Raw genomic sequence first — 20698 nt, forward strand, 5'->3', positions numbered from 1 at the left:
TCTTTTCCTTTCCCCTTTTTTCCGGAGTGGGGGGGCAAGGAAGAGGGGTGTGTGGGGGGGTCCCTACTCACCCTCCCCCCATCCCAAACCCTGGGGGATGCAGAGGGAGCGCTGCTTTTGGTACCCTGCCGAGGCTCCCCATGCCACCAGGACTTGGGTTTTTGGGGAAGCTGCTCCGAGGATGGAGCTGGGCCGTCATCGTTCCCCGGGAGGGGAGAAGAGCACACCCCCGCCCCCCCCCACTCCGCCACGGCCCGCTGCCGGCTGAGACCCGCGCAACTCAGCGCACGCATGAGCCGGGCCCGGGCCTCGAACCCGCGACCCTCCGGGAAGGCGCCGCACGGACCCGAGCGTCCCACGCCGCGCCCTCTGCGCCCCGCCCCCCGAGCCAATCCCCACGCGGCGGGTCCGGCCCGAAGCTCTCCATTGGCTACCGCCCGTAGCGCGTCACTTAGTGGCGCTCGGCTCTCATTGGCTAGGCGCGGCGGCGGGGCGGGACCACCTCCCCGCTGGCGGCGGGGGCGGGGGGGGTCCGCGGCTCCGCCGCCTCCATCTTGCGGGGGCCGCGGCCCGGGGCCCTCGGCGGGGCGGGAGCGGGCCGGGGGCCGGGGCTGGGTGGGGGGGGTGGGCTCTGCAGCTGGGTTTGGGGGGTGTAGCCCCTCGGGAAGGCGGCCCTGGGGGCGGCCGCGGGCAGCCCCTGGAGGGGGTTTGGCCTTTGAGGGGGGTCTGGGGCCAGGGCGGCCCCTTGGGGGTCGGTAGGGCCTGGGGGGTCCCCACGGCGGGGGCAGCCCCTTGAGGGGGAAGTGTAGGGCTTTGGGGGGGTTCCCTGGGGGTGCAGCCTCTCGGGAGGGGGCGGTCAGTACGGCTCGGGGTCCCCCGGAGTGCAGTCCCTTGGAGGGGGCGGGGGCTAAGGGGTTTGGGGGGGTCCCCGGAGGGTGAGACCCCCGCGGGTGTGTCTGTAGGCCTTAGGGGGTCTGAAGGGTTCGGGGGTGGGCGCAGCAGCCTGAGGGGGTGGCTGCGAGTTTGGGGTTGAGTCCCTTGCAGTGGGTCTTGGGGGTCCCCAATTAGCCACCCCAGGAGAGGGTCCCCCAAGGGGTGGGGGGGGGGGGGGGGGGGGGGCTCGGTGCCCCCAGGAGAAGGGGGGAGCGCGGCCGAGCCCCCCTCGGTTAGCGAGCTTACCTCTCCGCTGAGAGGGGCGACGCACCGGGGCGCCCGCCGAGGAGCCCCCCCGCTGCCCTCCTCCACGGGGGACGCGGCCCCCGCGCCCGGGGCTTGCGCCCCGTGCCTGTGGGTGAGGATGGCCTGGGCTCTGAAGCTGCCGCTGGCGGACGAGGTGATCGAGTCCGGGCTGGTGCAGGACTTCGACGCCAGCCTGTCGGGCATCGGCCAGGAGTTGGGTGCCGGGGCCTACAGCATGAGGTAGGTGGGCCGCTCCGGCCACCTTAAAGGGTCCATCCTGCACCTGGGAGACGGGCTGGCAGCCCTGGGGGGCTCGGGGTGGGCTGAGGAGCCCCAAAATGCTCCTAATGATGGGGGGACCGAGCTGCTCGCCGGCACGTTCGGCGGCCACGGCGTCACGCCGGGGGACGGTTCAGGAGTGAGCCGGGCGCTCGGCTTCGGCACCAACCCTGGGACGTGGTGGTGGACGCTTGAAGTTGGGATGGAGTCACGGTCGTAGAGAGCCCGTCGGCTGCTCAGGGCTGCGGGGGTCGGCCGCTCGGGGCTTTGGGGGCTCGCTGGGTAGTTGTTTTGGAGAGCAGATGCGCTCGAGGGCGTGGGGTTGTGCAGCCCCGGCATCGCTCTTGGTCTTTGGCCTCCTGACGTCCTCAAACTGCAGCTAAATCATCCAGCGTTAGTCCCACGCTTCTCCTCCACTGCTGGTTAGAAGAGCTCGTGGCCGGTTGCTTTGGTGTTATGCAGCGTATGGTAATCGCCCCAGGAGCTGTACTTTGCCCTAATTAATTACCCTCCCAGAGGAACACCAGCATGGTTTTTTCAGGTCAGACTAGCTCTGTCCTGACTCTGAGCTAAACCAGGAGCAAAGGGGAGTAGCAGGACCCCCACGGGGTCAAACACCCCATGCTTGAGTGCAGCGATCGGGGTTGGAACCTTGTAGCATCAGATGCTCAAACCATATTGCACAAGTACATGGCCCGTGCTCTGAAGATGCGTCCCAGTTTGCTTCGCCGCTCTGCCCTCCTGATCCCAGCTCTGGCATCCAGCTGCTTGGCCGAGCCTCCATGCAGCGGTGAAGCCAAAGCGCTGCATCATGCTCGCCATTTGAGACCAGATAACGCCTTGGTTTTGGCTGCATGAGTTATAACGGGGAAGCGCAGTCTGTGGATGAGGTGTCAGACTGGACGGGGTCTACCGAGTAGGTCTGCGAGCGGCCACATGCTTCCCCACCACCATCCTTGATTAATTAACTCTATTGTGGGCCGGTGCAGATCCAGTGCCATCTGTGAGAGAGCTGCCTTGGTGTAACTTGGGGCGAGAGCTTTGTTAGTTCAAATGCGACTTCTGGTCTGCTTGTTTTCATCCTGGGATCCCCCTCGGCTGGAAGTGAGGAGGGATGATGGGATGGATCACTCCCCGCAGACCCGAGGCAGGAGCTGGGCACAGGTGGGCAGCAAAGGAGGGTCTGGAGGTTGGGACTGAGGTTAAGCTGTCCAGGAGGAGGATGCCACAGGCAGATGCCTTGATGCAAGACTGGGGCTTTCTGAGGGGGCTGCAATTGGAAATGGTAAAAGTCAGAATGAAAAATGCCCCATTGGGTGATTGCTCACTGTAAAACAGGCTGGGAAGCAACTTCCAGCCCACTGCCTTTTTCCAGGGGAAGTGGAAGAGCAGCTCTTCTCATCCAGCCTCTGTCTCTCCTTCCTTCCAGGGACGAGGAGAGCCAGCACTTTCCCAGAGTTATCCCTGACCGCCATTAGGATCTGTTGCAGCCTTTGGAGTTTGTTTAGTTGGAATGCTTGGGGAAAAAAACAAAGTCCCAAGGGTGTGCGAACTCAGAGGGAGCGCGTCCGTCACCTCTCCTGGCAATAGCAGCACCGAGGGCTGTGACCAGCAGCTTTTCGGAGGAGGGATTCCTCCTTCGTTACCTTTGATGAGGAGGGAGGGAATGAGTTTCCAACGTGAGCAGGGAAGGTCCAGCTTTGCTTTGGGGGGGAGTAATGAAGCTTTGAAGCTCCTTTTCCTCCCCTTTCCCCTTCCTTTTGGGTGAGGGGTCCCATGCACGAACGTTCCCCTCTCAGAGAGGGCGAGCAAAGGTGTCATGGAGCATCTTAATGTGTAGACTTGCGTCCTTTGAGCTAAAACCCATTGGCCGTGCATCAAAGTTTTAATTGCACGAGGAAATCCTACAGTTGCAATCTTTGAAGCGTTTACATCCTTTACCTACCATGGCTGACCCAGCTAGGCAGCAGTTTTCAGCGCCAGAGGTTTGAGCGGAGGTTTCCTGAGGCCACGGCTCTGCACGTCCCTGTGCCGTGCACCAAACTGGCTGCAAAGCTTTTCCACGCCGGTATTACCAGTGCAAAAGGGCTTTGAGCTTCTTGTCGGAGGCGCAGTGGCTGTGCTGCTGCTCTGAGCCCGACCTGCTGCTGAGCTGCACTCTGCGGGGCTCGCTTGGCTGTCTGAAACCCGACTCTCTTTTTCAGAGACTTTTCTTGACCTACGCTGCCTGTAAATAGAGCGTGTGCCCCCGTAGGTGAGCGCGCCGACCTTCCTGTCCTGACATCTGACATTTTCTCTGCGTGTCGTGGGAAAGGGGGAAAGGTTTCAACAGGCACCTCAGGTTTTGAGCGTTTTTGTGGCTTTTCCGTGCTTGCCCCGTGGGGGTTTTCCGCTTTCATCCCTTCTCCCTATGGAAGAGACACGTTACTACCTTGGGAACGAGCGCTGGTAGGTGGTGGTGGATGATGAGGGTTGTCGCTCAGGCTTTTTCTCATTTGAGTTGCACAGTAGGATTGTGCTTTGTGTTTGTCAACAAACCTAAATTCTTGGCGTTACTGTTGTTCCCTGGAATTAGGTTTTTAGGAGAGCAGAGGTGGCTTTGGAGGTAATAATAGGGTGTTGCCTGAATACTTCCATCCGCAGAGTTTTTCTGTAATTATTTTTTTCCCTTTTTTCCAGGAGATTCTCTCCCACCCCTGAAGCAGAGGCCTTAAGTGAAGTGTCTTTCCCCAAAAGCATGTTAAATTGCATGGTGAAATAATGTTTTTTTCAAAGGCAGGCCTGTCCCCAGGAGTTGCAGGAACTTCTCCAGGTGCCCATGGAGCAGGCAGGACTGTGCGTGGGTTTGTCTACAGAAAAATCCACTGATGGTTGCTCGGTTCGGCCATGGTGGGCATTGCGGGGATGTTGCAGGGGGCTGCTCCTGAGACGTTGGTACCTGAAGGACTCACAGCTTCCTGGCTTTCCCCCAACAACCCACAAAATGACTGCTTTTGAACTTGGTGGGCAATGGCAGGGTGGGAGAGTTGCAGGAGGCAAATAACAAAGCGCTTTCTGTGCCGCCGTAAATCGCCTTGCAGGTTGTGGCTGTGACCACGGCATTCTGCTACCATTTGCAGGTGGCTGAGGTTGTCCTTCCCCTGGAGATGCTGTGAAGATGCCAGGCCCAGGAGCTGCTGAGCTTTCCCTTGCTGTTTTATAACCATATTGTTTCTATAAATATTTAATTTTCTGTTGTGCCCTGCAGTGCGTAAAGCTGACCCTATTACCTGGGTCCTATAGCACAGACACGCAACGGCGTCTGAATGACTGGAGGTCCCAGCCGAGGGGCTCTTAGCAAAACCTGAGGTCATCGCAATGGCAAAGGATCGCTCTCTGCAGGCAGGGGTGTCACGGTGATGCTCTGCCAACCTGTCCGTGCGTGCAGAGTTGCACCGAAAGTTAGCCCTGCTTCCCCAATAGCTGCTTGCAAAAGCAAACCATTGTTTGCTTGATGATTATTCCTAATTAATTGGGTTGGACTCTTGTTCCAGAAATACAGGGATGCGACTACCTGAAGTTTTTTGCCCCTTCTGCAGCTTGCAATAAAATGTGGGTTTCAGGTCGTGGTTATGTGGGGTCTTAGTGAACACAAATCTAGAGGCTGGATGTGGGGAGGTTTTGCAGGGATGGCTCTGCCATTCCTCTTGGCAGGTGTCCGAGCGGTGTTAGTGGCCGTGTGGAGCTTCTGGAATCCTGAAAAGCAGCTTGTGATAGTAGAGCAGACCGCTGTGCTGCAGAATGTGGATGCAGCATCGCACGAGAGCTCCACGTGCACGGGAAAAGCGAGTGAAAGCTGGGATGACGGCAATGTGCTGGCTCTCCATGCAGGAGAGTCACAGTCGAGCTTTGCGTCTTTCTCACCCAGACTGCTTTTGCGTGAGACAAAGCAAAAGAAAGAGCAAAAAACTGGGGTCTCCCGAGGCTGCAGAATTGGGATTGAATCATTGCCATGTCAAAGCCTACAAGGAAAATGAGCGCTTGTGGGTGTAGGAGAAGTGCATCCTGTGTTCCTCTGGCTGCCGGGAGAATTTGTGCAGGGCGTAGCCTTTAAATTAATTTTCTCATCTGTCTGGGCGCAGCAGGTTAGTGCTGGTCTTCCCTGTCCTCGCACCTTCTTACAGGGATCAGTAACATCTGTGCTTCATCCTGCCTCGGCAGCCTGCTCGGGCGAGAAATCCTTCTGCAGGAGGAAATGCCGTTCCTCTGCTAATGAGATGGAGCTGCAGGGAAGTTCGTTCTCCGGGTTGTGTAATTTGCCTAATTGTGTACACGTGCCTTGATGCCGAGACCAGGGCATCCACGCAGCTCTGTGTAATGTCTAATAAGTTGGGATCTGGGCGGGGAGGGGCTCTCCTGCTTGGCTTTGGGCAGCAGTGATAGGTGTTACTCGCACAGTATTGGAGGAAGGGCTGATATTTAGTCTCTTGAGACCAAAGGGTTAAAGCCCTGTTAGGGTGGGAGCTGGTATTTGGCCAGATAAGTCCAGTTTTTCCTTGGGAAAGGTTTTTAATGTTCAACTAAAAAAAAAAAAAAAAAGCCGATTTAACTCCTTCTTCTTTACACTCCCATGAGCCAAAGCCTGTAACAGGAGGGGCAGGCGACCTGACACTTCACCAGGGCTTAGTGCTTCACTACTGCCCTTCGAAGGGACCCAAATAGCTCTGTCCTCATGCCACGTTTCACCTGGGGCTGGTGGAATGGTGCTGGGTGGCCCCAGCAGCTGATCCACAGCTCTGCAGTCGCATCCGTGCTCAAGCGTGTTTGCCCGGCCTCCGCTTTTGCTCCGGGCTCTGCTTGAGTGGATGGGTGGGAGGATGTTCTGGTTTATGCACTACGCAGTAATGACTCTTGGCCATTGTTATGGTTCAAAACAACTGCTGAGAGTCAGCTTCTCAAACAATTTCTATTAAATACATGTCCATAGGCTATGGGGTATCGCTAATGATTTTTTAAATTAACATTATTCAGCAAGTTCTTGTTGCCACATGGCCTTTTGAGTATGGAAAAGTGTTGGTGATCACAGGGGAGTGGAGACAGCGAGCTTTTTGCATAATCACAAAGACCTGGAGACATCCTTCTCCTGGGAAAAGTTGGTAGCATGGGGCTCGAACACCCTTGCTTTTCCCAGCCAGCATCTAGAGTGGCGGGACAGCATCCAGAGGATGATGAGCCCAAGCTCATGCCAGCTGGAGCGGTTCTGTGCTGCTCTGTGGCACGGCGGGGAGCTCCCATATAACTCATCTGGTATAACCTGATAGCCAGGAAGGTGCTTGGGCCGTTGCAGGTTAATGGTTTGTGATGAAGCCATCCCGATGGCTCCCCAGGGCAGTTCCTCCTGTCGTTAAATGTAGGCTGGGCAGGAGTCGTGGCGACTTGCGGCAAGAAGCAGACCTGTAAGGTATAAAAGAGGTGCCTGCAGTTGTCTCAGAAACCTGGCTCTGGTTTCTCCCACGTCCCGTGGCGTGGGGACCCATGGTGTGGGCTGTGCCGCAGGTGACATGGAGCATCTTCTGACCTCTGTGGGCATCCCAAGCTCCTGGTTTGGGTCAGGGCTGGCTGGTTGTGTGGTGCCCAGCACAAAGGACTCTTGGGTCTGGGAGCTTGTCAATGAGTTTGGGGAAAGCCGAGGGTCTACCTCTTGCTGCCTTCATGCTGGAAGGGCTCTTTCCATGTCAGAGCCTGCAGGATTTGCTCTACTGAGATGCTTGTGTGCATCATGCAGCCGGTTACAGCTGCGGGAGGGAGGGAGGGAGGAAGGGTTCGGTGCTCTGACCATGCGCTCCCCCATCTGATGTGCCCTGAGGTCTCTGCCTCTGCTTTGACTGACTCCCCTGTTTGCTGGGGCAGTGGGAGGCTTTTATAAGTGCAGAGGAGGTGATGGCGAAAATATTGGTGACCTTGACCTGAGCAAGACTTCAAATTCCTGCCAAGCCTCTCCTGGAGGGTAAACGAGCTCCTGGCCTCTCTGCTTGGAGCAGGGGGGAAAGGGTTAGGGGCTGGCTTGTTGGTGGAGGTGAGCAGGCTGGTACCACAAGGAAGAGGACAGGCGTTTATCGGTGCGACACGGATGTCATGCTGCATGCGTCTGTCTTTGCAGCAGCTCTGCACTGATGCACAAGTGGCGCAGGAGTCGCATTGCCAGAGGAGCTGGGCTTCAGTCTGAAATACAAACTCTGTTGTCTCTTAGCTTTGAAGCAAGAAATGTGTGTGTTTTGGGTGGATAGGGAGGCTAACTTGAAAAAAGCTTTAGCAGAAGCAGGTGTCAGGTCCTTTTCTCAGACTACTCAGTCTGCTTTAATGGTCCTTAGCAGTTTTGCAGAGAGATGTCAGGGTACGTGTTTTTTTTTTTTTTAACTAAAAAAAGCTCAAAGCTCTTCTTAGGAGGAGGAACTAAATACCAAATGCATCATCTCTGTGTAGCCAGAACTGAAATGAATCTGTCTGACAAATCTCTTTGCAGCGACGTCCTTGCCCTGCCCATCTTCAAGCAGGAAGAATCAAGTTTGCCTCCTGAAAACGAGAACAAAATTCTGCCTTTCCAGTACGTGCTGTGTGCTGCCACTTCCCCCGCTGTCAAGCTCCACGATGAAACACTCACCTATCTCAACCAAGGTGAGACAAGCCCTATGCCCTCTGCAGGCTGTCTGTGCCTCGTGTAAACACCCTAAAAAATTAAATTCTGCCTTTGGAAATTTCCCCTTGGGAATGGAAAGCACCTCAATAGTAAACTCCAGATTGCTCCTGTTTGGAAGTGCTACCTCCTTTGCCTTGCTGCCTGCCCTCTGCTTATGGCGGTGAATCGCCTCTAGGATTTAACCTAATGCAGATCTGTGCGATGTAAGGTGGTTAACTGGTGTATCCGTGCTGGGGTGCTCTGCAGTGGGTGTGTTTTACAAGTTCAAGCTGTACCCGCTGCTTTCAAGTAGAACTGGAAGATCAGGGTTGGCAACCAAAGCCAGATGAAGCTTGTGTAATCAATTTCATCCCTGTTCTTGGTCTTGGGTTAATAAGGGTAATTCCTGGAAAGTACTGCTGCAGGAAGGGGGAGGATTATCTCTTCCTGGAGAGGGGTGTTACAGCTGTGGCTCTAATGGCTCATGTTTGTATGACCCCCTCACTAAAACATGGCAAGAAGATCAAGTAGCATGGCTAGTGTGGCAGAAAAACATGTCAAAATGCCAGAGGAAGGGCAGCAGCGAAGGTCCATCCCCAACTAACTGCCAGGTGCCCTTGTCTTCTTTCCCTCAGGGCAGTCCTATGAAATCCGGATGCTGGACAACAGAAAGATTGGGGAGCTGCCGGAGATAAATGGGAAACTGGTAAAGGTAAGCAGAGAGCACAGGTACTCGTGTCCAGCTGGGGCCATCCCCTGCTGCAGGGAGCCGTAGGTAGCAGCGAGCGAGGTCTTGTACTGCAGGAGACTCCATGACAGAGTGTGTGGGATAGATCTGGCTTGATTGGGGGTTTATTTTCCCTTTCCCCTTCTCCCACCTTGTTGAGACCAGCCTGGCTGGTGGTATCCAGCCAGTCTCATGGGGCCAGGGGTCAAGCCAAGAGGCGATTGCTAATGGCTTAGTGTTCAGGAAGGATAAGCTGCAGCCTTCATGCTTCTGTCCTAAGGGTCCGTCTGGGCTTTCTTTTATTGCTTTGGCTTCTCCATGAAGCCTTCAGGCCCCTCTGTGACTGGGAAATGCCTTGCAGCTTGAAGACTGCCAGGTTTCCTGGGGCAGCTCCAGGCACTGACTGTTTCTCCCCTCTAGAGCATTTTCCGGGTGGTGTTTCATGACCGGCGGCTGCAGTACACGGAGCATCAGCAGCTGGAGGGCTGGCGGTGGAACAGGCCTGGGGACAGGATACTGGACATAGGTGAGTTCCCATGGCAGCACTTTGGCTGGTGCTGGAGGAGATGTGGGTGCCTGAAGTGCCCCCAGCCAGGCTCCCGGTCCCTTGACTTTAAGGGACAAAGTGCTGTCACGATTCTGCACTTTGAGAGACTTGGTTGGTTCTTCTATATGTTCCCTGTGAATCTCTTCCTTCTTCTCCTACTACAAATGGCAGCTTGTTCTCCATCTCTGCCCCTACAGATATCCCAATGTCTGTGGGCATCATTGACCCTAGAGCAAACCCAACCCAGCTCAACACAGTGGAGTTTCTATGGGATCCTTCAAAGAGGACTTCTGTGTTTATCCAGGTAAGAGGAGAAGTGGGGAAACTCCTGTTGTGGGGGTCTAGGGGAAAAAAAAATAAGTTTTCCAAGGGGGAAGATGGTGCTGCTTTTTAACTCAGAGTAGTAAAATAGCAGCCAGATGCTGCAGTGGTAGAAGGATGTCAACTAAAATACACCCTACCTCCAGCCTCAAGTGATGCAAGAGAACAGCGGTTCATGCCCTAGCAAGGGACAGGCACAGCTGACCACCAATAAGTTTTTATACGTTTGTGGTGGTTTAGGTCCCTCTGGTTTCATGATTTGGGTCTCCATCTTGCTTAGATGTTTTTGCACATCTCACCAGCTGCCTAAAATACCTCTTGGAAGTCTGGCCCTCCCGCCTAGAATAACAGGCTGCAGCGTGTGGAGGCTGGGAACTCTCTGCCCTGCTGATCCGGGGCTTGCCTGTAACATTAAGAGGTTGCAAAACTTGTTGAAAGAATGTGGCTCCACCTCTGCTGTGGCATCCCCTTAACTCCTTACTGCTGGGGGTACCTGGTGTGGTCCTATCCCAGCTCTGTATTTCGCCCTTCTCAGCAGGCTGCCCTTTACGTCAGCACTGTCCTGGCTCCCACGAGAGGAATGGGAGGTTTGTGGTCAGTCAAACACGGCAGAATTACTAACCGCAGGATGCTTTGCCTTCCCCCAGGTTCACTGTATCAGCACAGAGTTCACCATGCGGAAGCACGGAGGAGAGAAGGGGGTACCCTTTCGGGTCCAGATAGACACGTTCAAGGAGAACGAGAATGGAGAGTACACAGAGCACCTGCACTCTGCCAGCTGCCAGATCAAGGTCTTCAAGGTACCTCGGCCCGTTGGTGGCCTTTCCCTGCTAGGAAACAAACTGGGAGTCAGTCCCAATTCACGCTGCAGCCCCAGTGAACATCACGAGTGCAGGACAGTGGCTGAGCTTGCCTGCAAAAGGGCCTCTCGGTCCTTCTGGTCTTGTGTTGCTGCTCTCTCCCTGGTTCCTCTCTGTCAATCGAGTCCAGATGCCGTTGAGGCTACAAAACCAGTAAGCCAACAACAATGTAGAGGGAGAACATGGGTTGTGTTGCCTCTGTCTGAAACCTCCCACGTTTAGTCTTGAGTCTTATCAGCTTCGGAGATCCTCCAAGGAGCTTTGGTGTCTGTCTGAACTCCTTGCTTTATTATTACCTGTTGCTGATGGTCCGTCTGCATCTGATGGTCCATCTGCATCCGGCCTCTCCGGCAACGCAGGTGTCTGGTCCCTGTTGCAAATAGTTCAGAGAAACCCAAAGCCATGATCTGGCAGTGGCAGCTGCAGCAGCCTGATGGCGTGGGTGGCTGAGAAGGGTCGTTCATGCAGCAGCGCCCAGGTGCCGTGCAGCGGGGGTGGCTGCGCAGGGAATATGCAGGGGGGCATGCCATGCCCGTGCTCTCCAGTATGCTGAGGTTGCCTCCGTTACGCTGTCCTCCCTGTAACACCCTGCAAAATCTTGTTCGTGGCTCTTCTCTTCTTCCCCCTTTAGGGGCATTTGGCACTCAGTGGGGTCAGTCGCCTGGCCGGGCGCCTGTGCTGCTTTGCAGTTCTGCTGTGAAGTTGCTGTGGTATATCGGGCAGCGTGCCCTGCTGCTGTTGACTTGGCATCTTGCCCCTTCTCTCTCTTCTCTTTTGCCTATTTGGATTTTAACATTTCAAAGGCAGGGGTGTGATTTGTTAGGGCTTGTTTGAGCTCTGGCTGGTATCTCGATGCAAATAGCCTAAGCGGATGGCTGCAGAGTTGGGAGTTAAGGGATAAGGCTGGTTGCAAACAAACACTTGGAGGATAGTGAGATTGCGAGGCATCTGGCACTGCATTTCTACTGAGCTTCAGCTCTTTGTGCCAGGGGATGGGGTTTGTTTTGGGGTTTTTTTGGCTCTGATAACCTTGAACTAGGAAAACCGAAAGCAGTGAAGCTGTGGCTTCAGGGCACGGTCTCCCTGCAGAGGATGGTCTCTGATGGTCTCAGCCTTATCTCCTGCTCATCTGACACAGCTGCCCTCGTGGGGTCAGGGCTGCTGTTTGAGCAGCAGACTCACCGTGCGTGTGTTTCCCTGTGCCTGCTTTGAGTCCTGTTTGCCACAGGGTGTCCTTTGTGGGTTAACATGATTCAGGCTCCTGCCCTGCCCTTTCCTTTCTCCCCTCTGCCCCTCAAAGCTGGGAGCATTTCAGTGCTTTCAGAATAGCTGCTGAGGGCCCATGCTCGTTGGTGTCTGGAGCACAGATCCTTTCTAGCCACCAGAAGCAGCAGTGCTCACCATGGGAAGATAAGAGCAACCATTAGATTTTCATGGCAGAAACTGGCTAATGAAGCCACAGCTAAGCAGCACCTCCTCGCCCAGCTCGGAGCGTGGTGGTAGCTTGTTCAGGTCTCAGCTTTGCTGTCCAGAGGAAAAGAGATTTGGAGCTTGGGGGAGCGGGAGGGCTGTGGTACATGGCTGTGTTGCAGTCCTAAAGCTTCCCCGCCGGTGCCGTGGATGCGTTCATCCACTCGGGAGGTGTCCGCACGTTGGCAGGCAGCTGTGTTGGTCCACCAAGGCCAAATTCCTTCCACTTGCGAGTGCAGGCAGAGACCGTGCACGGCCAAGTTTTAAGGGAATTTCTTTAGGGTTCTGCCGAGGGGAGCACCAGGATAGCTTTGGTGGTTATAATGGCGCGCTCTGACTTGCTGCTTTCCTTAGGGCTTTGAGCATTTGATAAAGGCAGCGAGTAAAATCGTCTTAATCTTGCATATAAGAAAGTGCATGGTTTTTTCGAGGTTGTGGCAAAGGCAAGGACATAATTGAGCTCTCGTGTTCTGGTGCAGTTTGTGCCACTGAAATGCCACCTCTCCAAGTGGTTGATGAAGGTGCAGAAGACACAGCTCAGATGTGATACCAGTAGCTGGCCTTTGTCCCCTTAGAGCCAATGTATGCTGTCAGGAGAAGTGTCTTCTGAAAAATGTTTCACCTCCTTGTTCAGATGTTCTGGGCCCCATTTTGGGGGTGTGGATAGATCAGGATATTGGGGTAGTTACAGAATTGATGCTGTCGCCATAGTTAATTCTCTGGGCAGATGGTCCGAGCCCCCTTCCTTTTCCCTCTGTAAGGCAACAAGTGGGTGAGTAGAAGGACGAGTTGCCTTTTCTGGTTCTTGCATTTCTTGCACATCTATCCAGCCAGCTGCTGCCACCCTTCCATGCTGCTGATCTAACAGGAGTGTCTCCTTTCCAGCCCAAAGGAGCTGATCGGAAGCAGAAGACGGACAGGGAAAAGATGGAGAAGCGAACGCCTCATGAGAAAGAGAAATACCAGCCTTCCTACGAAACTACAATACTCACAGAGGTGGGGTGCTGGCATCATTGTTTTAACAAAACCTGGCTTGCCTTGCTCGCAGGTGGCAAGTAACTGGCTGTTCTGCTGCGAAATGTTTGGCCAAGTTGTTAATAGCTGCAAGACAAAAGCAAGATAAATTTTGTAGGCAGAGGACGTGTTGCTTACTAGACCTGAAAAAGGTCTCTTGTGCATGGAAACGTGATGTTTTTTTCCCCACTGTAATAGATCATTTAATAAAAGATTTTACTTCTCCCTGCAAGCTTCATTTTGCCTGTGTGGCAACTGGCCACCGAGGCTGTGAGCTGGCAGAAAACCCCGTTGTTTCCTCCCTGTGCTAGTGGACAGTGTCAATGTATTAAAATGTGATCGTCTGAGGGGTCGGTGCTGAACAGCCCTGGGGAGGGAGCCCTCGTCCTACCCTGGCTAAATTTGGGGATGCTTGTCAGTGCCCGATCCAGGCTCGATCTGCTGCACAGAGGTGCCCAGGCCAGCGGGCGCCATGTGTGTCAGCCGAGTGCCAGAGCGATGGTTTAGATCCCACATCTCACTGCGTTTGAATTTTGTGACTTTTGGCCTTTTGAGATTAAGAATCACTAAATCTGAGCTTTGTGACCATCTGCAGTGAATTGGCATGGCTTCTTTTAATCCCCTACTTTATTCTTTAATTCTGTTTCATAGTCGGTTGTCAGTCAGCAAATAGCTGTTAACCTGTGCTGACCAGAGCAGATGTGCGTGATTGTTCAAAGCAATCCTGTGACTCTTCTGGCTTTTCCTTTCTAGTGTTCTCCCTGGCCAGAGATAACGTACGTCAATAATGCGCCGTCCCCTGGCTTCAACAGTTCCCACAGCAGTTTTTCCATTGGCGAAGGGTAAGTCCGGAGCAGAGGCTAGCTGGCTATCGATTTCTGCCTTGCACGAGAGATTGATGTGTCTGAGCTGGCAGTGACCGTTAGCGAAAGGAAGGGCCTGATTCCAAGGTGTACAGGGGGGTGGAAGCGGCTGAAGAGGCTATGTCAGTGGGGGAAAATCAAATTAAAGCCCTTGAAGCTGAGCGCTGTTACCTCTCTTGGCTGCAGCAAAGCTCAGCTCTTGCATGAGAAGCCTGCATGCATTTGAGCAGCAGTTCAGCTTCCAGCCTGCTTCTCTCTGCCTTTCCCCATCGCGTTAATACTCCAGCATAAGCCGTTCGTTCTTGCGAAGTATTGCACTGCAACAATGATGGTGTTGCCGCAGCCACGTAGCTGTCTGTCCCTGTGTTTTGGTGGTCTTGGTTATGGGACTTGGAGGGTGGTGGTTGCTGCCTGCCGGGATCCTGTGCCGGAAGGGGAAGAGCGGCGCTAACCTTGTGTTCTGCTCTGTCTGGCTCTCTTCCCCAACCTAGCAATGGCTCTCCAAACCATCAGCCCGAGCCACCCCCTCCGATCGCAGATGTAAGTCACACCTCAGAGCTTATGCTTGTGGTAAGGATGGTGCACAGGTCAGAAAATGGGATTTGGGGATGGAGCGGGGGTGGGTTTGTGGGTGGCTGTAGTTTGCTGGGGAAGAGACTGCTCTAGTTTAACATCTTTGGGGAATTATAACTTCTTTTTGACTCCTAGCTGGAAAAAGAGGTGACAGGGTGAAAAATGTCCAGTACAGCCATGCGGAGTTGTGAGCAAGGAGCAAGCTTTTTGTAGCTCGCTGTGACCTTTACTTATTGCCTTGATCTTCACTGTGCTTTCGCCTTTGCTTCCTTCCTCTTTCTTTGTCCCTCTGAAGCCTTTTAAATCAAAACCTGTCCAGGCTGCAGCCTGTATTGTGCGTGTGCTGTGAGCCTGGCTCACTAGGGTCTCGATTTAAGACTGTGATTATAAACACTGGCTGAGCTGATCTGTGCTCGTTCCTCAGTGGAAATGCTTCCACGTCACCTCTGAGGCTGTGACCCTTCTTTTCCTACATTGCAGAACCTCTTGCCCACCAGCACGCCCCAGGAGGCCCAGCAGTGGCTGCACCGAAACCGCTTCTCCACTTTTTCTCGGCTTTTCAGAAACTTCTCAGGTAGGTTACGACATTCCCTCCGTGTCTGCCCCTTCTCTGTGCCAAGTCGCTCTGCCTCCTCTTGCTCCTGAGGCTATCTTCATGTTACCATTGCAAATATAAATGTTTTTTTAAATTTTTGTAACACAATAAAATGTGGCTCCCTGAAAGCTGTGTTCTTCATTTCTCACCTCGCTCTCAGCTGGCAAAATAGTGGGGACTGGGGTGGTTTCTCTTCCAAGAGCTTGCAGCACCCTCTGATCTTACAACAAGCTGAGAAATGCTGATCTGGGGGAAAGCACTGTATGTGAAGAAATGCTTCACATTTCTTTTCCTCTCCTTCCCTGGTGATACGGCCTCTGTTATCCAGGGTCACCGAGGTGCTAGATAGCCAGCTGTAAATGATAATACGGGACACAGGGTTGTACCGAAACACGCTCTTGCAGAACCAGTCTGGAAAAAAAATCTTGCAAGCATCCTTCTGGGGGAAGCAGGGGGAGATTGTTAGCAGAAGGCAGAAGCAATTTGGGAATGGGGTGAGCTCTGTGGGCAGGAGGAGGGGGAACTGGCACAGCTGTGGTGCCCAGAGCCCCTCCATCCCAGACACTTTGGGCTGAATTGTGTGACTTTCTCTCCTTTTGATTTTTAAAACTGTAGGTGCAGACTTACTGAAGCTGACCAGAGAAGACGTTATCCAGATCTGCGGCCCTGCAGACGGCATCAGGCTCTTCAACGCATTAAAAGGACGGTATGTTGTTTGCTTAAAAGCTGATTGTGGATGGTAGGTAAATTGTATTTGTTTTAGCCTGTTTGCTTGGCTCTTGCTGTTAGAGAGAACAGAGTTTCATTAACCTTCCTGAACCTCATTCAGTCAAATTTGATAACTTAGCCAGCAGGGTAACCACTCCAGAGACAATTTGGGGAAGAAAATCCATGTGGGAGGGAAGTGTTAGAAATTATCTTACTGTTTGAGTGTCAGAGAATCCAGCCACAAGCCAGAAAGAAAGTCCTGCCGATACAGTACTTGTGTCCTCCATCCTCTGAACTGCCTCTAAGTGGAATTACCTTCCCGGAAAGGGAATATTCCTTTGCACCTTTCCCTGAAGAAGCAGGGACTCATGTTTAACTCTGACCTCCTATCTGAGCTGGAGCATTTCAGAAGGCGCCGCTGCAGCCGGGCAGAGACGCACAGGGTGGGCTGTATTCTGGAGGGAAGGTCTGGGGAGGGATTGGCATGGCTCTCCGATATGAGGCAGCAAGAGCTACACGGGTGGGAAGCATTCCAGGAGGTTAATGTACTGCCTCCGATGGCTCAGGAGATAGCGGGGAAACGTGGTCGCACTGTGCTGGGGGAGAAAGGCATGAAGGACAGGAGACGATGCCGGCTTTTGCACTGCAAAATGAGACTCTGAACGAGAAGGAGCGTGCATGTTGCCAGCAGAGCTCGGTCTGAACCACGGCCGCTCTGTCCTCAGGAATGGACCGTCCGAGTTAGCTGCTCGGTAGCCAGCTGGCACCATGTCCCCGTGCCGACTTTGTCCCCTTCTCGCAAAAACCTTTACTGCATCAGCAAGGTGGGGATTACCACGACGGTTTTGCTTCAAGATGAGTTTGTCGATCTCTTTTCATTGAGGATACTGGGGAGGGAAGAGCGCTGGCAAAGTGTCGGGATCTAGAGGTGTCCTTGGGTAAATACGATGGCGTTCACTCACTGCTCTGTCCATAGGATGGTGCGGCCCAGACTGACCATCTATGTGTGTCAGGAGTCCCAGCAGCTGAGGGACCTCCAGCAGAAACACGAGGACGGGGACACAGTAACCAGTACTTTTTTTGGTAAGGGTTTCGAAGCCTGGCTGGGGTCGCGTGGGCTTGGGGTTGGTGCTGACAGGGCGAGGGGGAAAAGAACAGCCAGGGGGTTCAGCAAACAGAAATGTGGTGGGAGGCTGTTTCCAGCCCCGCCACTGCTGCCCATGGGCGCTTCGCACCAGTTGCCTCCAATCCCCTCATCCCTACACCACTGCCTGGTGGGTTTTGGGCTGGCGAAAGGCCTCTCTTGCAGCCAGGGCTACTTGTGTTACCAGAGCCCACCGAGCCTGCACAGCAGCTCAAAGAGGGTCTGTGGCTTTTGTTTTCAGCTGCTATGCCTCGTGTTGGCTGCTGTCGTCCTCATCTCCTCACTGTGAGGAGGCAGCGAGCTCACGTGTGAGCTCACCTGCAACCGAATGCAAGCTGTGTACACAAACCAAGGGGTTGTACATGCTCCCCTTTGGTAAAGGTGCCGGAAGATCGCAGCGAACCCTTTTTACTTGCCCTGGTCCTACCAGCTGATTTTTCTCCTTGCCCACCAAATGGGCAGCTGCAGAATCTGACTGTCGGCATGTTGCCTGCTCTGAGCCGACAAATGATAGCTCCTGCGAGAATCCAGCATTGCCCAGACAACAATGACTGACCTACATTTGTGGAGCAGCCAGGCGCTGGTTTATCCACCTCTGTGATTGGAGCGGGAAGTGCAAAAACAAACAGCTCGTCCTTTTCTTGCCCTGCTCCAATTCGGATCCTCTCACTTCCCCCCAGGACCTACCTTGCGGGAGTGGGGGAACAGGGGGCTCTGGGGAGGCACGAGGGCAGCGTTTCCACCCTGCTGGGATTGAAAATGGCCAGGATTGGTACAAAACGCTGCTCAGCCGATGCTAGTCAAAATAGAAGCTTTTTGGGGCAAGGACTGCAGAAATACAGAAGCATTGCAGGACATTGACGACAGCCAAGTTACTGTGGAGCTGATGCTTGTATAGGTCAGGGCATGCTGCAGCCGTGTAGCAAGAGCAGACACCAGAGGCATGCTGCAGTTGCATGTAGATTTAGCAGCTTGGGCTTGGAAAGATGATAGCTGCATGAGTCGGGCACAGCAGAGCGGGTGTTCAACCTGCTGAAAAGCAACACTCGATAGATGGGCTGTGCACAGTCCCGTCCCAACGGGGCTGTGATGTTCCTGGGTAGAGAGCAGCCTGTTTGTGATGCTCCTCTAAGCATCCGCTCCCTGGGCTAGCATGCGTGGCACTAGCTGAAGCGTCTCTGCATCCACGGTGTAGATACCGACACTGCACTTGGCGTCTAGCTATAATAGTTCTTCTCCTCGCAGTGTACCACGCTATTTATCTGGAGGAACTGACGGCGGTGGAACTGACGGAAAAGCTGGCCCAGCTCTTCAGCATCTCTTCCCAACAGATCAGCCAGATTTACAAGCAAGGTCCGACGGGGATACACGTGCTGATCAGTGACGAGGTAACAACCTCTGGGTGCTCCTTATTTTCGACCTCTTGCGCCGGGTTGCTTCAGCTGGTTTGTGTCTGATTGTGCTCTGAGCTCCGCTGTGGAGGTTGCGCAGCACCCAGGGGAACGGGTCCCCCGGGCAGGTCTTCAGGAAGGGCCATGCTCGGTCACCTCCGGTTTCCGAAGGGTCAGAGTTAATTGTTGAAGCCTGTAGAGCCAAGGATGTTGGCACATAGGGATGCTGCTCTGCTGCCGGGGGCACCTCACTTAAACCTGTGAGGTTTATCAGGCGTGAACAGCTCTCCCTGAGCGAGTCCGGGCTGTGTGCGTGCCCTCCTTCATGCTTGGGTTTCTTCTAGTGTTGCTATGAAAGCAGGGAGGGGAATTGCTGTGAGGAGGACTTTGCTTTCAGACCTGCATCCCAGAATCCAATGGTTTCCTCTCTCGACTCGCTGGTTTGGACCTTCAGTTCTGGAGAGCTGGAGGAAGGAATAAATATTTATGGCTGGTGCCTTTCCTACCTCCCAGAGCACTAAGCTCCTGCCTGAGCAGCTTCTAGCCCTTTCGGTACTCTAAATCTATGCCCGTCGCTGACTGGCAGAACACAAAGCCTTCACTGAGGGCTGTGAAGCGCTTCTGCTGTGTTTAAGTACAGCCTCAGACTAAGATGGCTTTCATGGCTTCTTTCAGATGATACAGAACTTCCAAGACGAATCCTGTTTCGTTCTGGACACCATGAAAGGTGCGTAAATGCCTGGGCTCCGTCTTGTATTTCCCTTCCATACTTCTTGGGGAGCTCTTGTGTCAGATCCACTCAACCCAGCAGATTCCTTTGCTGTTGCGAGTGGCTCATGACCTTTGCTTCTTTTGCAGCTGAAACCAATGATAGCTACCACATCATCTTAAAATAGGAGGGGACGGGATGAGGAGCACCTGCGATCCTTTCGTTGCGCATGAAGACCCTTCACTTCCAGCACAAGGACACGAGCAGAGATCTGGAAACTCCTGGGCACCCTCTGGAAAGCCCCTGAGCTGTTGGTTACTCGGCTGTCTTTCTTGCAGGGGACCTCCTTGCTCTGACGGCACCTAAACGGCCATTGATGGTAACGTGCTGCTTAATTGCTGGAGCTCTGAGGCTTGAAGTTACCAGGTCGCACTCTCATGTAGCTCTTGGTAAAAATTTGCCATTGGGACCTAAAACCTGTGCGAGGCCTTTTTCTATGGCAGGCGTGCTCTGCTTTTCTGAGAGGCATCAGCTCCTGTGACGCTCGCAGGCTGGCAAGAGAGCATGAATTAAACTGGCCCAACAAAGCCAACTGGCCCTCGGGCACGTGCTGAGCTGAGCAGGTCTCAAATACGCTATGTACTGTGCTGATGGAGTGGTAGGCTAGGGCTGGGAGGGATTTTCTTAAAAGATTTTGTTAAGCTTTCATTTAATATTACAATGCATCTGTTAGACAAAGGTGGTGACTTTGTTTTTCTCCTCTCCACCCACCCCGAAAATGGTGTTGGCGTGTGTGTGCGGGTGTGGTTGTGGTGCCATCCTTCTTCCCTTGCGAGTGTAGGGTCGTCAGGAACTTTATATACACATCTAGTTGTATAAAGCTGGAGCAAAACGTGGAGTGAAGCCGAGTTGGATAAAGAAATAGCTAACTAGCTTGGTCTATGGGATTCTTTTCTGCATGTTTTAGGGAGAAAAAAAAAAGACTTGGCTATCTCTACTGAAAATTTTGAGTGATGTCTACCTGCTGCCTCGTTTTCTGCCCCCTGCATCCCTCTGCCCAGCCTCCGTAGCTGCCCCAGCGTTGGTGTAGCCCTGCGTGTGCTAAGGAGGCAGCAGACAGCAAGTTCAAAGGGTTATTGAAAGCCGTTGGACTCGATGGTGACAAAAGTGCCTCCATGCAGGTTTCCAGGACAGCAGTGAAGTCTCTGGGGTGAAGGATCTGCCCTGCCGTGCAGGTGATGGATCCTATTCCCCGTCCATAAGATCCCCCAGTAGAGACCAAGATGCCAGGGGTGATGCCTGCCTGGAACCATCGGCACTACCTGAGGAGGTTTTGAGCCAAAAAATGGGGGGAAAAATTAGAATGTAAAGCAGGCCTCTTATTTTTAAATAAGGCTGCAATGAGATCCAGCTCAAGGCAGGTGCGGTGGGTCTGTGCTCAGGCCGAGAAGGGCCCGCGAGTGAAGGCACTGGTGGATGCAACAATCGCGACGGTCGCGTCCCTGCTGCTAAAATACCGGCTGCTCTTCTGTGTTTGTAAGCCATAAAAGATTCTGTTCCCATCTTCCTTGGCCAGCTGTCGTCTTCTTGGAGATGAAAATTAGAGCTGGTTCGGTCCTTTTCCATCCTTTGCTTGCACTGGCCGAGCTCCCGCAGCTGCTGC

At 53.7% G+C, this 20698-nt stretch overlaps 1 protein-coding gene across 2 annotated transcripts; it reads left to right on the forward strand.

Moving 5' to 3' along the window:
• Window positions 1-927: 927 nt before the first annotated feature.
• On the forward strand, window positions 928-20599 carry TFCP2 (transcription factor CP2). 2 transcript variants are annotated; one of them, XM_030037059.2, is made up of 15 exons: window positions 928-1419; window positions 7961-8112; window positions 8749-8825; window positions 9261-9366; window positions 9585-9691; window positions 10356-10508; window positions 12924-13034; window positions 13806-13894; window positions 14407-14485; window positions 14969-15062; window positions 15699-15789; window positions 16768-16874; window positions 18181-18323; window positions 19002-19053; window positions 19185-20599. In XM_030037059.2, exons 1-15 carry the CDS (start codon window positions 1298-1300, stop codon window positions 19220-19222), a joined length of 1521 nt encoding a protein of 506 aa, XP_029892919.1. In that variant the 5' UTR covers window positions 928-1297; the 3' UTR covers window positions 19223-20599. The 2 variants fall into 2 exon arrangements, with proteins under 2 accessions (XP_029892919.1, XP_029892920.1); XM_030037060.2 differs by having other exon boundaries at window positions 14407-14455.
• Window positions 20600-20698: the final 99 nt, after the last annotated feature.

The sequence above is a fragment of the Aquila chrysaetos genome, chromosome 15 (assembly GCF_900496995.4).
Source record: "Aquila chrysaetos chrysaetos chromosome 15, bAquChr1.4, whole genome shotgun sequence".
NCBI classification, from domain to species: Eukaryota; Metazoa; Chordata; class Aves; order Accipitriformes; family Accipitridae; genus Aquila; species Aquila chrysaetos.

Bases quoted from the DNA above. Each gene is read 5' to 3' on its own strand.
- TFCP2 (XM_030037059.2), top strand. From the start codon at position 1,298: ATGGCCTGGGCTCTGAAGCTGCCGCTGGCGGACGAGGTGATCGAGTCC. The intron at 1,420-7,960 runs GTAGGTGGGCCG...ATCTCTTTGCAG, and splicing joins GCCGGGGCCTACAGCATGAG to CGACGTCCTTGCCCTGCCCA. The intron at 9,692-10,355 runs GTAAGAGGAGAA...GCCTTCCCCCAG, and splicing joins GGACTTCTGTGTTTATCCAG to GTTCACTGTATCAGCACAGA.